The sequence below is a fragment of the Neovison vison genome, chromosome 6, assembly GCF_020171115.1.
Source record: "Neovison vison isolate M4711 chromosome 6, ASM_NN_V1, whole genome shotgun sequence".
NCBI lineage: Eukaryota > Metazoa > Chordata > Mammalia > Carnivora > Mustelidae > Neogale > Neogale vison.
The window spans coordinates 118940581-118957082 of record NC_058096.1 but is presented as its reverse complement, the minus strand read 5'-3'; the positions used below and the strand labels follow the sequence as shown (position 1 = coordinate 118957082).

At 39.0% G+C, this 16502-nt stretch overlaps 1 protein-coding gene across 3 annotated transcripts in view; it reads left to right on the top strand.

Moving 5' to 3' along the window:
- Positions 1-16502, top strand: part of IQCG (IQ motif containing G) — a 45792-nt gene that overhangs the window by 25914 nt on the left and 3376 nt on the right. For 2 of the 3 annotated variants that reach the window (XM_044252131.1, XM_044252130.1), the window contains exons 7-8: positions 6388-6549; positions 7534-7608. The exons of the other annotated variant lie outside the window; for it this stretch is intronic. In XM_044252131.1, the coding sequence (XP_044108066.1) occupies positions 6388-6549; positions 7534-7608 (237 nt within the window). The remainder of the gene's footprint in view (positions 1-6387; positions 6550-7533; positions 7609-16502) is intronic. 3 annotated transcript variants of the gene reach the window in all.

Below are 16502 nucleotides of genomic sequence, written 5' to 3'. Positions count from 1 at the left end.
AAAGACTGTGATGTTTTGAATGAGGGTTCTCACTGCTTTACACAATCCACTGCTACCCTCCACTCTGTAGTGCTGACTATGGTCTAATCAAGGTCATGGAAAGTTGGAAACTCAGCACATGCTGTACCTCTCTTACAAGTGTCTCCTTCCAGATTCTGCCTGATTTTGTACACTCCAATGTTTTTATGTAATTGCCTTTTGTATTGAGCCCAGAGTTTATAGATACTAGCTGTGTGAGGGTCATACTGGTAGGAACTTATTGGCAATAGTGAAAGTTAAACTTCTAAATATTCAGTTAGGAGACAGAACTTGGGATTTATAAGGAACTAGAAGAAGGCCAGTTTATAGCTGCTGAAGTTTGAAGAGAAACGGAGAGGATAACATAGATGAACTTAGAATGGGAGATGGCAACAAATTATGGAGGGCCTTGTAAGCCATGCTTCTCTGGGGAAACACCATCAATGGGTGTCCTGTACATGGGGGAGGCTCATCATGTAAGATATCTGCCTTGTCCCTGGGGGTCAGGGTTTGGACCATGTTGAAGTTCTGGGTCTGTAATCTTTGTTGTTGTGTTTCTTAGGGCTATATCTAATCTGCTCCAGACCTGTGGCTTTAGGTTGACCAGGAGTTTCTTTAAGCAATTACCCTTACCTCATCCTGCAGCTTCTAGAACATACCATAAACCTTTCCAGTGCTGGAGCTGCCACTAAGGTTTTAAGCATTGAGGAGATATTCTCAAAACAGAATGCCACAGAGGATTTATTTTTCTCCTGGGCCTAGGGTTTCTCATTTCCCTTAAATTTATATATTTATGTAAATATATAAAAATATAATTATATATAATCTATAACATATATATTATATAGTATTTATTTATAATTATATATAAATACATATATGTACATACATATATTACATATATATACACATTCCTTCAAGGAGATTATATATATATCAGTGCTTGGGATACACTGTAGGCAGTTAGAAATTAGTTCTATTAGGATTTCTAACACACTTAGCAGTTTACAAAGTTATATATATATACGTGTGTGTGTGTGTGTGTGTGTGTATCTTCAAGGAGAAGGTTGGCTGATAAAGAAGAGTCCTTCACTTACTTCAGCTTTGCCCTGATTATTGAGGTTAAATGAGGTAACAGTGAAGGATATGAACTCATTCCAACTCATTTTGACTGATTACAGAAGGAGCCAAAGGGCACAAAGCTGGATGCCCTGTAACCCTAAAGTTTCTTGGATCCAGATTCACATGAATGTCTAGACTGGGTGGCCCTATGCCAATGGTAGCACCACTAATTCCTCAGCTTTTGGTTCTTTATTCAGCAATCGCATTGCCATCCATGGTTACTGACTATACTTTGGAAAGCTCAGTGCTATGCAGAAGCTTTGCACAAAAATTTTTTTTTAAGATTTATTTATTTGAGAGAGAGAGTACGTGCTCTTGGGGTGAGGGCAGGGGCAGAAGGAGAGAGAGAATCTCAAGCAGACTCCCTGCTGAGTACAGAGCCTGACTCTGGGGCTCAATCTCACGACCCTGAGATCATGACCTGAGCTGAAATCAAAAGTCAGACACTTAACCAACTGAGCCACCCAGGCACCCCTGCTTCTTATTTTAAAACAGGCCTGAACTACTCCATCCTCCAAACCATACTTTGGTTTTTCTCTGGCCACACTATTACTAACTTTTGCATGTTACCCAGTTCTTTTCTTCACTTAGCCTCTCAGCTTTTTGTACACTCTTTGATGACACTAATTTCCTTTTGGGGGGGACTGGATATAGAGTTGAGTACCTAAGACAACAGGTTGAGCTGACTCTGATGAACTTTAGGCTCCAAAATGGGTTAAGGAAGTAAATGAAGATATAGAAGGCACTTTTGCTAATTTGCAAGCAACTCAAAGCCGGTATATGATAAGCAATAGACATCAGAATTCAAAAGCCTGTTATTAGAGCCTGAACTGACTCCAAGAGGAGGCAAAAGTGAAATGAAAGGTCTCATTTTGTTTAGAAGACTCCTGTAAATTGAGAATTGTGAAGACCTAACTTGTCTTTAGTAGTTTCATTAGAGGCTTAGCCAGGTTTTAACATGAATCCCTGAGATTAGTGTCTTATCACTTTCGTGGTAGTAACAGCATTTAAAAAAAAAAAAAGATTTTATTTATTTACTTGATAGATCACAAGTAGGCAGAGAGGCAGGCAGAGCAGAGCAGAGAGCCTGATGCAGGGCTCTACCCCAGGACCCTGAGATCATGACTTGAGCCAAAGGCAGAGGCTTAAACTACTGAGCCACCCAGGTGCCCAGTAACAGCATTTTTTTTTAAAGATTTTATTTATTTATTGAACAGACAGAGATCACAAGTATGCAGAGAGGCAGGCAGAGAGAGAGGAGGAAGCAGGCTCCCCACTGAGCAGAGAGCCTGATGTGGGGCTCAATCCCAGGACCCTGGGATCATGACCTGAGCCAAAGGCAGAGGCTTTAACCCACTGAGCCACCCAGGTGCCCAGTAACAGCATTTTAAAAAGCTGTCTGCCTTCGCATCATGTGTAGACTTCGCAGAGTCTCCCTTTTACAGTGCTCCTTCTACTGGATTGTCCTCAGAAGCCTGACAATCATGATCAGTCTTGTGAAAAACATCTGAAGTGCTTCCTCATAGAGTGCATTTTGTGGCACTCTATTGTGTTTATACAACAGGGAAAAAAATACTTCCTTGTCCTCTGTTGTAGTTAGACATGTATAATATTGTGTATAGTATTAGGCATTACATTTAAAACAGTTTACTCAGAGGAGATCAGTCAAGAGAGTGAGGTGTAGGAAACTTTATCGCAAAAGGGAAGAGGAAATTGGTACAATTGGAAAGGAAATAGTTCAAATGGAAATGAAGGAATGGGTGGAATTGGAGCCTGAAACTTTAGAAATCTGGATCTGTTTTATCTGCATCTTAGAATGGGGGACTGTGTAGCTCAGATTTTATTCAGAGAGTATTCTAGAAGCTGCCACTGTTAGTCATAGACAAATACAGATGTTAACTTAATACAGAATTGTATTTTTTCTTGTGGCTTTTGCCACTTAAATAGACCACATTCCCATTTTCCTTTTTCCCTCCAACCAAACCCTCATCTCTACTTTGTGTTCAATTATGAAAACAGACACCACCATTAAAATCCTTTGGCTCAAACTTTTGTGGCAGCTGTTGGAGCCTTATTAACTGTAATTGGTTGGCTGCTTGTTTCCATTACTAAATTGTGTTCCTCTGAATTCAAATAACGAGTACAGATCTGAAGACAGTTTGGTGATTTATAAGTCAGGTTTGGTCTGCTTGTGATCTCTCTCTGTCAAATAATAAATAAAATAAATAAATAAAAAAATCTTTTTTAAAAAAATGCTGTTGCTATGGGGACGCCTGGGCAGCTCAGTCGGGAAATTGTAGGCCAATGTTTTAAGATCTTATTAGGTTACATAACGTAATATCTTTTTCTTGCCAGAGGCGGAAACTCATAGAGTTTTAAGTCTGCATTTATGATCTTCATATTTTTACTCCAAAAGACTCAATATTTGGTTTGATAAAGAAAACTGACCAGAACATTTTCTTGAGTCTTTGAAAGTATATCTGTGTGTTGATGCTATTTAATGAATACCTAACTGTTCAACACTGTTAGATTCTGTGAGAAACAAAACTGCAGTTATTTATATGGGCTGAGGTTTTCTGGAAAAGGTTTTCTGAGCTTAAGTGGTACATAAGCAGGGTGTCAAAGAAAGACTACATGGTTAGATAGGTATAAAGATTCCAGCCGATGAGGAAGTAAAGCTGTCACATTTCGCTCTAACTCAAGTCTTCCTAGAAATCCAGACTTTATCACTGACCACCATACAGCTTGAATCAGAAGGGAGGAGGGAAGCAAAATGGAAAGAGATGGAAAAAGGAAATAGAGTGTAGAAAGAAGGGGAAAAGTGAGCCAAAAAAGACCTTTCTTAAAATGCATTTAATGAACATTTATTGAGTAGCTAAGTTGTGCAAGACATGGCAAGATTTTACAGTTGAGAAAGGTCTTAGGTTAAGTAAATTGCCCACAATCCTACAGCTTTTAAGAGGTTAAGAACTACTGCAATGTATTAGCCAGCTGGACTGGTAACATGTTCTCGGCCAGAGATACTCATCTCCTTGGAGGGCTCTGGTACTGGCGGAACAACTGAATAATTGGAATGATTCCATAGAGTTACACCAAGAAGTCAGACAAAATGAGTTGAAGGAAGTCTGACTAAGTTTAAGGGCCTATGATCCTTTAAACCATATTTGCTTTTCATTGTGGATAATCCTGACGGATTTCTGCTGTTTCTTCTAATGCTTAGAACTAACTCCATCCAGCTTACACGGCAGAACTAAAGTTGGTTGGTATTTAGAGAAACGGAGATCTCTGACTAAAGCAGTGTGTTTTCATTATTAATTGTGTTTGCTTGTCATGCTGTCAGCTAACCAATCATCTCTCTGTGAAATTACTCCTGCTGCGTCTGTTCTTCTCAAATGATCAGATGTTATCTCCCCGACTAAAACCCTTCTGAGGCTTCCCATGGCCCTTGGATTATAATTCAGGCCCCATATTAGTGCCTCGGAGGGCCTACCCGGTCCGTCCTACCTCCCTCTCCAGCCTCATCTTGTCCCACTCTCAATCCTCGCTGGGATAGTCTCCAGAGTTTTCTTTCAGTTCCTGGAATGTATCCAGTTTTTGCGGCTTCAGGACTTGGGTACTTATTTTTCCTCTTTCTTAGACTCCTCCTTGATCCCACTTTTCATGTGACATCCATACTTACCCTTTAGGTGTCAGATTTAACATTCCCTTCTCAGAGAATCCTTCATAGACTACCTGATCTAATGTGGGCCTCCCTTGTTACTCTCTCCCATGGCCTGTTGTCCTATTGAGTGTTGTCTTTAAGAGTGTTTTGTGCCTTTAAAAAAGTTTGCTTTCTTTTTTAAGACTTTATTTACTTAGTTAATTTTTCAAAAGATTTATCTTATTTGAGAGAGAGAGAGAGAGCAAGTGGGCAGAAGGGCAGAGGGAGGGAGAATCCTGAAGCAGGCTCCCTGTTGAGCAGAGAGCCCAACATGGGGCTCCCTCTCACAAGCCTGAGATCATGACCTGAGCTGAAATCAAGCGTCAAATGCCCAACTGACTGAGCCACCCATGCACCCCTTAAGATCTTATTTTTAAGTAATCTCTACACCCAACGTGGGCTCGAACTCATTACCCTGAGATCAAGAGGTGCACATTCCACCAACTGAGCCAGCCAGGTGCCTCAAAAAGTTTGTTTTATTTTAATCACATCTCTATCACTAGACTGTAAGCTCTATAGGGCAAAGACCATGTCTATTAGGTCTCCACTATTTAGCTTAGTATGGTACTGAATGAATAGTTTTTAAATGAATATTGAAACCTTAAAATTGCCAAGCACTTTGGGACCTGCAAAGAGTTTTTACATATTCTTAATTAACTCCTTATAATCACTTGCTGAGATATTCCAGATAGGGCAGATATTAATGTTTTTATTTTATAGCAGGTAAAACGTGCAGAGTTTAACTGACTTGGTCAGGCTGACACAGCTATTGGGGGCTTGGGTGAGAAGACAGGTCTTTTGATCATTTAGAGCAGTACTTTTTCTACCAAAATGAGATGGTAATGAGAAATCTTTGTGTATACAGACTATCCAAATAATGTACTAGGAAAAAAATCTCCCATTCTTGATGCTTAGAACTAATTAGCCTTCGTTTTCACGTATACTGTCCATGATTATTGGCTAACTTTCCTGTAGTGCAATAATAGTAAAATAGATCCATTTTCTTGTTGATTTATAGATACAAAAGGTAGGCTTTAGCCACTGGATGAACTGAATGGAAGTAGAATATTTTTTTTACTTTATTATTTTAAAAATTATTTATTTATTTTTATTTATTTTATTAAAAGATTTTATTTATTTATTTGACAGAGAGAGAAATCACAAGTAGGCAGAGAGGCAGGCAGAGAGAGAGAGGGAAGCAGGCTCCATACTGAGCAGGGAGCTCAATGTGGGGCTTGATCCCAGGACCCTGAGATCATGATCTGAGCCAAAGGCAGATGCTTAACCCATTGAGCCACCCAGGTGCCCCTGATTTATTTATTTTAGAGAGGGAGGGGGCTAAAGGGAGGGGCAGTGGGAAGGGAGGGGGAGAGAGAGAGAATCTCAAGCAGATTCCCTACTGAGCAGAGAGCCCAATGCCAGGCTCCATCTTATGACCCTGAGAACATGACCTGAGCCGAAATCAAGAGTTGAATACCCAAGGAACTGAGCCACCCAGGCACCCCCTGCATGTATTTTAATTTAGAAACTTGGTCTTACCTCTACAGAGTCGGAATGAATATATTGCTCACCTCAGGGACCAGTTGCAAGAGATGAAGGCAAAAACCAACATGGAAAATCGCTATATGAAGAAAAACACTGAGCTGCAGATCTCCCAGACCCAGAAGAAATGTAACAGAACTGAGGAGCTTTTGCTGGAAGAGATAGAGGTAATCACTGCTGCTTGAGGAATGAACACATTCGAGCTGTCACTCTTCATATTGCTTCAGCTAACAGAGGAGGAAGGAGAAGGAGAGTATCTTGATCTTTGCTTCAGCTCTCCTGCAGCTCTCACATTTGAGACCAGAAGTAAAAACAGAATGAAGTCTTGTGTATTTGCAGGCAGAGATTCTGACGGGCTGTAGCCGACATCCACTGTTTTTTTGTGACGACTTTGAAAGTCAGTTGTACTTTCTTCCCTTGGTCACTTTATCCTTATTTTATAAAACCTCTTGCCATTTCTCCTGGTAACGCGGGCAAAACAAGATGCTTATTAAGTGTGGGTTTTTGCTGCTGCCCAGCTGGTACCTTTTATCCCTCCATTAAGAAATATAAAATCAAAAGAGCTGAATTTCATTCAAACCTAAATTTATATAGCTGGAAAGTCACCGCGGAAAAGAGTAGGAGAAAGAAACAAGGGGCAGACCCTCACTAGAAAAGGAAGGCTCCAGTGGCTAAATGAACAGTAGGTAGGTGGGAAGGAACAAACATGTCATCCCTGGGGAGGAGGACTGCTTTCCCTGGGCCCCCACTCATTTGAAAGCTTACTCCCCTGGGTTAGTTAGACAACCCTGACTACAAACTTTACTTGCACTCTGGAATTTCCTTTTCTAGACCTAAGAACCTTGTGCCCTTGAAGCATGGTTTCTCTCCTTCAATTGACATCACTTTATCCAGGCGAGCGGATCATGGTCCTTTTGTCCTGGGCACTGGCATGTGTCCCCTACACTGCCTGGCAAATGGCCTAGCGACATTTGTGAACATGAACTGGGTTGAAGAGAATGATTTCCCAGCCCTAGAGCAATATGGCAGGATTCTTGGGATCTCAGCTGGTAATGAAAATTGAGATCTGGCCACAGATCTCTAATCTTGAGAATTTCTCATTCTGAACCCTGCTGGCAAGATTTCCTGATACAGGTTTATTGTTGTCACAGAAACTAAGGTTGAAAACTGAAGAAGAGAACAGGATTCATCTGGAGATTGAAACGTTCCTTAGAAAAGAGCAGCAGGTGGGTCCCCAAAACTTTTCCATGCTCTGATGGGTTTGTGTTTCACTTACAAAATACATATTTCTTTATTCATCTTATTTCTTCTTGTGTGAATTATATGTGACTGAAGTGGTTTTAATTAGTATTTCTAAAACTAATAACAAACTAAGCTGAGAGGAGTTTTAAAAAAATATCCCTGTTGGATGAATAAGGAAAAAATCTCTAGCTTAGAATTCAGCTTACCTTTGAGAAAGCTAATAAATTTTCAGTAAACAGTTCCAAATTTGTGGTTAAAGAAAATAATTTATACCTGCTATCTCACAGGGCTTTACTAAAACCAAAATCTAAATTCCTAATAAGGAATGGGATCTTATACCCAGGCAGTTTAGGGATGATGTATCATGTTCCTTGTTCAGTGTTAGATGCCTAGTTAGCACGTGTTTAATAACAATCCGATGAGTTAGTTGGTGGGTGAATGGATAATGGATGGATGAAGTCAGTGTTTCCCCGATTGTCAGCCCAGTAACACAAGCAATACATAAATATTTTTCAATGAAAAATTTGAGACAGCACAGAAAGACATAGATTTTTTAAAAAAGATTTTATTATTTGAGAGTCAGAGATCACAAGTAGGCAGAGAGGCAGAGGAGGAAGTAGGCTCCCCCCGGAGCAGAGAGCCAGATGTGGGGCTCGATCCCAGGACCCTGGGATCATGACCTGAGCTGAAAGCAGAGGCTTAACCCACTGAGCCACCCAGGCACCCCCAGAAAGACATAGATTTTGAAAAGAAAGAGTGAAAGCTCTCATAATCACCCCAAATTATTCCAGTAGTTCTTCCACATCTTTTTCTTGATATACATACTGGTTTATGTACCTAAATACTTAAATTTTTAGTATTTATCTATCCATCTATTTATTTATTTGTTAATATTTCTGACATAAATAGGATCATACCACATATATTATTCCAGACTCTTTTTTTAAAAATATACTTTGTCTTACTGTTTCCAATAGCAATACAACTGCTATATAATATCCCATTGAGGGGTAGACCAAAATTTAGTTAGCCATTCTTCTGCCACTGGACATTCAGGTTGTTTCCAATTTTGCTAGTATAACAATGCTAAACATTCTTAGCTATGTCTGTAAATGCATGGTATATGGAAAGTCTATTCATTTTTGCATATCACTGTAGATGCCTTATGCCCTCTCATATTAGTTTTAATGTTTTTCAGTTAATTCATTTAGATTTGCTATCCAGAAAATCTTTTCAACTGCAGACAATTTTACATTTTCGTTTTTGTTATTTGTATGTCTGTTTCCATTTTGTGGCTTATTGTATAGCTTGAGTGTCAAGTGTAATCTTGGCCAGTAGTAGTGATAATGGGGCACCATTGTTCTGTTTTTCATTTTAGTGGTATTTCAGTCAGTATTACACATGAATTCATAGTCTAGCCCAGGTTCTCATGTGCAGGTTAGGGCATTCATTGGGAAATAATGGGACGCTGAAACTCATAATAGGAATATCTCAATGGATTCAGTAGTAATTGATAATATTCAACTCCCAAGTAACTCTGAGCCTCCCTTCCCAGTGGAAGTAGTATGCCTTTGTGGGTCTGGGAGATTAGTCTTACTTTCTGTGAAAATGCCATAGTAATAATTTCATCTAAGTCAGATGCTCACTCTCAACACCCAGCACAATCAGTCCTCTTGTCCCTGGACCCATAACTAGAGTCAAATCTCAGCAAGCTTCAGGGTACAGGTAATTCAGATATCTATAATTCAGAGGGAAATAGCTTATAAACCTAAAGAATTACAAGACTTTGCTTGTAATTGGGAGACATGTGTGGGAATGGATTCTAAGGGTGATAGACTAACGAGGGTGGAATGTAATGCTAGACTAAGTCACGTTCATTGATATGGACATACTTACTGGAGATGCTGGATCCCATGTGATAGCTTGTGAAGCTGGACTCTAACGGTTCACTTGAAACTGGACTCAGCGACTCGGCAGTGGCCCACATTTAATGAGGTGGATATGCCACAGCTTCCCTAGTAGGATTTGGTGGAGAGAATCTAAAGACTTAGGGAAATGGGAATATCAGAGTGAATTTGTGTGACCTACAGATCTGCTGCTGAACACCTACATGTAATGAGTTAGTGTTAGACATTTCTTCCCAGAGGACACTCCCATAATAAGACATTGAGAAATTTGTTCGTGAGGGGAGCACTCACATCCTCAAAAAGGTCTTTGGTTGCTTTCCTAGGTAGGCCAGGTAAGATCATGGGTGACATCATAATTGAAATGGCTTCCCTGCTTTCAGTGGTGGTGATGGGATCCTGCAGAGCCAGAGGACAGGAGGCAGCACTTAACTGCCAAATAAAGGTGAACACATTTACCATGAAGGACAGCAGGGATGTACCAGAAATCAGAGTGCCTTTGCTCTTAGTGATATTTGACAATGGCTAATTTATCATGGTACCCCTATGAACAAAATTCATGAGCAGCCTGATAAAGAATTACTTGATGTATGTAACAGAAGAAAGTCCAGGTCTGGAAGCCAAAATCACAATAAAGAGTCATGGTTTCTCCTCCAATTTCCAGAATAAATCAATTCAAAGACCAAATCCCCTTAAGTGGAAGGGCCAGGTCCCCCTGAGGATGAACTCTACATTATTATGGAAGGTATATACTGTGAATCTTCCCCTAAGCCTACTCAAAGGGACCTGTGGCTATTATTAGAGTTACTGTACGCTGGAAAACAGAAAATATCCAGACCCTTTCAGATTACTAAACATTGGCTCTGATTTAATATTAATTCCTAGGGACCTGAAACAATACCATGGTCATCCCTATTCAAAATGAGGGATTATAGTGGTCAGGTGATCAGCAGATCTGCTTTACTCCAGGCCCACTTGCTTTGTGGACCCACCCTGTAGTTATTTCCCATTACTGAACATAGAGTTGGAATAGACATACTCGGCAACAGACAGAATTTCCACATTGATTCTCTGACTTATGGAGTGAGGGCCATTATGGTAGTAAGGACAAGTAGAAGTCTCTGGAACTTCCCCTTCCTACCAACATAGTAAATCATAAGCAGATGCTGCACCCATACTGCAAAGACAGAGATCAGTGCCAACAAAAAATAAAGCAGCAGAGGTAGTGATACTTACCACATCCCCATTTAGCTAAGCAGTGTGACCTGTTGAGTTGAATGATCTTGGATAATGACTGTGGACTATTGTAAATGCAATCAGGTGATGACTCCAATTGCAGCTACAGTTCTAGGTGTAGTATCTTGACTGGAGAAATTCTTCAGAGGCCACTGGCAATCGGTAGGCGGCTGACCAAAGTCTGTGTCTCCAACCCAATGTGGAAGAACCTCCAGAAGCAGTTAGCTTTTACCTGGCAGGGTCAACCGTACATCCTCACAGGCTCGCATCAGGGCTGTGTCCCTTCTGTTCTTTCTGCCATAATATGGTCTGCAGAGATCTTGCTTGCTTTGACTTTCTACAAAACATTGTAGTAGGGGCGCCTGGGTGGCTCAGTGGGTTAAGCCGCTGCCTTCGGCTCAGGTCATGATCTCAGGGTCCTGGGATGGAGTCCCGCATCGGGCTCTCTGCTCAGCAGGGAGCCTGCTTCCCTCTCTCTCTCTGCCTGCCTCTCCATCTACTTGTGATTTCTCTCTGTCAAATAAATACATAAAATCTTAAAAAAAAAAAACAAAAACATTGTAGTAGTCCCCTTGCTGATTCTATCTGCTGAACAGGACAAAGCAAGGACTTTGGGTGCCTTAGTAGGACTTATGAATGAGAAGGTGGGTCAGAAGCTACTTTTGGTACCAGTTTTGAATCACTGTTCAGTTAGGTGACAGAAAACACAACCGTTCTTTCAGCAGGGAATGTTTAGCAAAAGAATCATTAAGAGTAAGGGATTGGCTACAAAGAAAGGATAAAAGAGAACTCTAAAGAAACACCCTAGGGTCAAAGGATGGTATCCAAGGGAGGGAGGAACAGAGATGTTTGCTTCATTGCCCTGGGTCAGAGCAAGTTCATAGGTAGTGGGATAAAGTGGACAAATTGGGAATGATGGGTTCTTTGGTAAGCAAGAATCCTCCTGTTACGTCAGGAGTAGTAGTAGTCCTACTACTAGTCCTACTAGTAGTTGGTGAATAAGTGGCATCAGTGTCCCACACACAGGCCACTGTCAGCCCTGTGCCCCAGGAACAAAAGAGGAAGGACTTGAACAAAGGAGAGACGCTCTCCTGTCATGTCCCTTTAGTGCCCTCTACTGACAAGGCTTATCACTGTGCCAAGTGGCAAAAGAACCAAGTTAGAGCAAGCATCCTGGTTGACAAAGTTGGCCGGTGAAGGATTCATTTAGAGAGGCAATAAATTGATAACCAGCACAAATGGGGGTTGTATGAGGTTTACTACATAGGTTTACGGTAGATAAACTTTTATCAAGTTAAATAAGTTTCCTTTCGGTCTTGCTGAGTTTTTTGTTTTTTGTTTTTCGTTTTTTTTTTTGTTTTTCGTTTTTAATCTGGAATGAGTTTTGATGTTTTATGAGATAGATTTTTTCCATCCATTGAGATATAGGCCTTTTATTTTTTAATATGCTAATAAAGTAAAATATAGTAATCATTTATTGATGAATCATCTTTAAATTCTTGGGATAAACCCTGCTTGTTCATAATACATTATTCTTTTAACAGACTGCTAGATTGATTTATAGATTTTTTTTGTATTTATATATTCCATAAACAAGTTTAACCTATAGATTTATTTTTTAGTGTTCTTTGTATTGTAACAGTTATGGTAGCTTAGCAGCTTGAGTTGGGAAGCTTTCCGTCTTTTTATGCTCTGAAACCTAAAAATACCAATAGAAAAAATAGATTATTATCTGTTCCTTGAAACTTTACTAAAATTTAGTCATAGACAATCTTTTTGAGTACCATTTTCAAGGGGAGATGGTTAGCTACTTTTTCAATTTTTTAAATTATTATTGATGTCTTCATTTAAATAATCTTTTTGAGTCATTTTTGGTAATTTCTTCCTAGAAAGAACTCATTTCATCTAAAACATTCATTTCAAATTTATTAATATAAAGATGTGCTCCACAGTCTCTCACAACTTAAAAGTTCCTTTATTTATGTCGTTATTGTTTTCATCTTTATTTTTTAAAGATTTTATTTATTTATTTGATGGAGAGATTGAGAGAGAGCACAAGCAGGTAGAGCAGAAGGCGGTGGGGGGGGGGAAGCAGGCCCCCCGGCTGAGCAGGGAGCCCAATACGGGGCTCTCTCCCAGGACCCTAGGATTATGACAAAGGCAGCAGCCTAACTGACTGAGTCACCCAGGCGCCCCTCATCTTTATTTTAAAAAATTTGTGTCTTCTCTCCCTTTTTCTTGCGTAAACAATTTGTCAAAGTTTTGACCATTTTATTGGTCTTTGCAAAAACCATCTTTTGGCTTTATTGAGCAAATACTTTTTTTTTTCATTTTCACATTGGTTTTTTCTTCAGTTTTGAGTAATTATTTATACTTCCTTTGAGCTTATGTTGTTAATCGTTGTCTAGTTTTTTAAATGGTCTGTTCATTGACTTTTGAATTTTATTATTTTCTACTATATGCATGTAACCCGACATATTTTTCTGGGTACTGTTTGGCTGCAGTATACAGGTTTTGATACATAATGCTTTTTTAAAAAATATTTTTATTTATTTGACAGACAGAGATCACAAGTAGGCAGAGAGGCAGGCAGAGAGAGAAGGAGGGGAAGCAGGCTCCCTGCTGAGCAGCGAGCCGGCTGCAGGGTTCCATCCCAGGACCCTGAGATCATGACCCGAGCTGAAGGCAGAGGCTTTAACCCACTGAGCCACTCAGGCGCCCTTGATACATAATGCTTAAGTTATCATCCCTTTTTCTTTATTTTAAAGACTTTTATTTATTTATTTAGAGATAGAGTGGGAGAGTGTGTACAAGCGAACACAAGCAGAGGGAAGGGCAGAGAGAGAGGGGAAAACTGGCTCCCCGCTGAACAAGCTCCCCTGATGTGGGGCTTGATCCCAGGACCCTGAGATCACAACCTGAGCCGAAGGCAGACTCTTAACCGTCTGAGCCACCCAGGTGCCCTTAAAAGTGTATTTCTTAAATGTCCAGGTAGCTGGAGTTGGAGAAGAAATGTGTAGGCTTTCTATTGCTGACAACCCTTTGACGTCTACACTGTCTTCCATTGTGGTGTCGTTATGTGAAATGTAAGACTTAAGCCTTTTGGCATTTGTTGAGCCCTCATTTGGGCTTCATATATGCTCAGATTATGTGAATATTCCATGGGTATTTGAAAAGAATTTGTATTCTCTGTTAGGTACAAATCTGTACAAATGTGTAATAGTCTGGGGTGCCTGAGTGGCTCAGTTGGTTGAGTGTCTGCCTTCGGATCAGGTCATGATCTCTGGGTTCTAGGATCAAGGTCCATGTCGGGCTCCCTGCTCGGCAGGGAGTCTGCTTCTGCCCCATTCTCCCCTGGCTCATGCTCTCTCTTGCTTGCTCTCAAATAAATAAATAAAATAAAATCTTTAAAAAAAAAAAGGTCTAATAGTCTGTCAGATTCTTCATGTTATTTATTTTGATCTACCTAAGCTGTTAATTTCAGAGAAGTATGAGAGCCTCCCAAGATGATTTTGAATCTGTCAATTTCTTATATTTCTAATAATTTTTGATTTATATATTCTAAAATGGCATTAGAATATAAAACTTCATAACTACAATATCTTTTTAATAGAACATGACTTTTCTCAGGATAAAATATCCCTTTTTGTCTCATTTAATTATTTTTGGCTTGAATTCTGTTTTGCCAGATACTACTTGCCAAACCTGCTTTCTTTTTGCTATGATTATATTGTTTTAGCTGTGATTTTTATAAATCGTTCATAGATTGACTTTTTTTAAAAAAATTGGAGACTATTTTGATAGGAAAATTTTTAAAAAATATTTTATTTATTTGACAGACAGAGAACACAAGTAGGCAGAGAGGCAGACAGAGAAAAGAGGAAGGAAGCAGGCTCCCTGCTGAGCAGAGAGCCCAATGTAGGTAGGGATCGATCCCACATGACCTGAGCCGAAGGTGGAGGCTTTAACCCACTGAGCCACCCAGGCGCCCCTATTTTGATACGGAAATTTACCTCAGTTTATTTTTATTGTGATTTTTAATTTATTTGTATTTACTTTTTTCATCTTATTTTATATTTCCTGCTTTTCAAGCTTTTTGGTGTTTCTTTCCTCCTTCTGTTGGATTGATGGAATTTTTATTGTTTGTTTTTTTTTCTTTTCTTAGTTAATTGTTTTAAAGATTTTGTTTGTCAGAGAGAGAGAGTGTGTGAACAAGCAGGGGGAGCGGGAGGCTCGGGGAGAAGCAGGCTCCCTCCCTGCTGAGCAGGGATCCTGACCTGAGCTGAAGGCAGATGCTTAACTGACTGAGCCACCCAGGTGTCCCATATTGTTTGGTTTCTTGCTGTCTAGTGCAAATTCATCATTTGCTTACCACTTTCTTAGTTTTGTAATATCAGCATACCACTTGTGTTATTATTTTGTATATACTCACTTCAACAAAATTTTTTATTTACTGTAAAATAAAAACCAGTATCATTTGCCATAAATAGAAATTAATATATCTAGAAGTTCAATAAATATCAAATGATGTTACTACATTTTAGCCATTTCTTTTTACCTGCCTGGAGACTGTTCTCTCTCTCTCTTTTTTTTTTTTTTTTTAAGAAAAAAATGTTAACAAGACTTAGAGATGTTAAAGACATGATTGCACCAAACTGATATGTTCTCTTTAACTTGATCAGAATAATTGACTCACGTTTTTAAAAAATTCCATGTCAATGTACAACCTAAAGACTCCTCTTTTTTTTAAACTTTTGATTATTTATTGATTGATAATTAAAATAAGCACCATTTATTGAAAGCCTTTTAGTGCCAGGCACCGTATACATTATATCTATTCTTCATAACATTCCCAGGACATAAGTAGTAATATTCCCATTTTACAAAAGAAGAAACAAAGCCTCAGAGGTATTAATTAACATGTCCAATATATACAGCTAGAAAATGGGAGACTGAAGATCTGAACAGGCCTCTGATAGGCTCTGAAGCTTGTGTTGTTTTCCTTGTGTTATGCTTCTGTTCTTTCTTATATTCCACTTGTTCTATTTTTTTAAATTTAAATTCAGTTAACATATAATGTGTTATTAGTTTCAGAATTAGAGGCTAAAGACTCCTCTTGAGGTTTCATTCTTGAGATACATGATCTAGGAGTTTGGAAGTTATGCATTATATTCTTGAAGTGGTAACCCTTCACATTTTAACATATTTATACTTTGTTCAAAGTATATTCTTTATACTTTGTTCTGTACTTTAACATATATATGTATACTCTGTTCATCTTAAGTCTAGAGTTAATCAATACTTATATCTTCTTGTCTTTAATAAAGCAAAGTTTTACCTCTTCTCTTCCTCTCTTACATCCCATATTGAAATCATTCATTACGTATTTCCATTTTATAAATGAGGGAACTGAGGCTTAAAGAATTTAAGTTAACATACTTGAGTGCCAGAGCTTAGGAGCGAAACCTAGGCATACTGTCTTCAGAGCCTATCTGTTTTTTCCAGGAGACATAGTGCCTAATTTGGGATTTTAGTTCCAGATTATGGTTTACTTTAAAAAAAAAGTATTTTATGTAGCTTAAATATACATGCTGTCGTTTCTCACATGTACTATCTCTTTCTTAAATGAAATTTTAGATTTCATTGCTAAAATACACTTTTGAGTAACTCTTTTGGAAAGACCAGGTATAGTCTTTCTTTCCTCACATTTGAATGCTAGGTTAGCTAAGTACAGAATC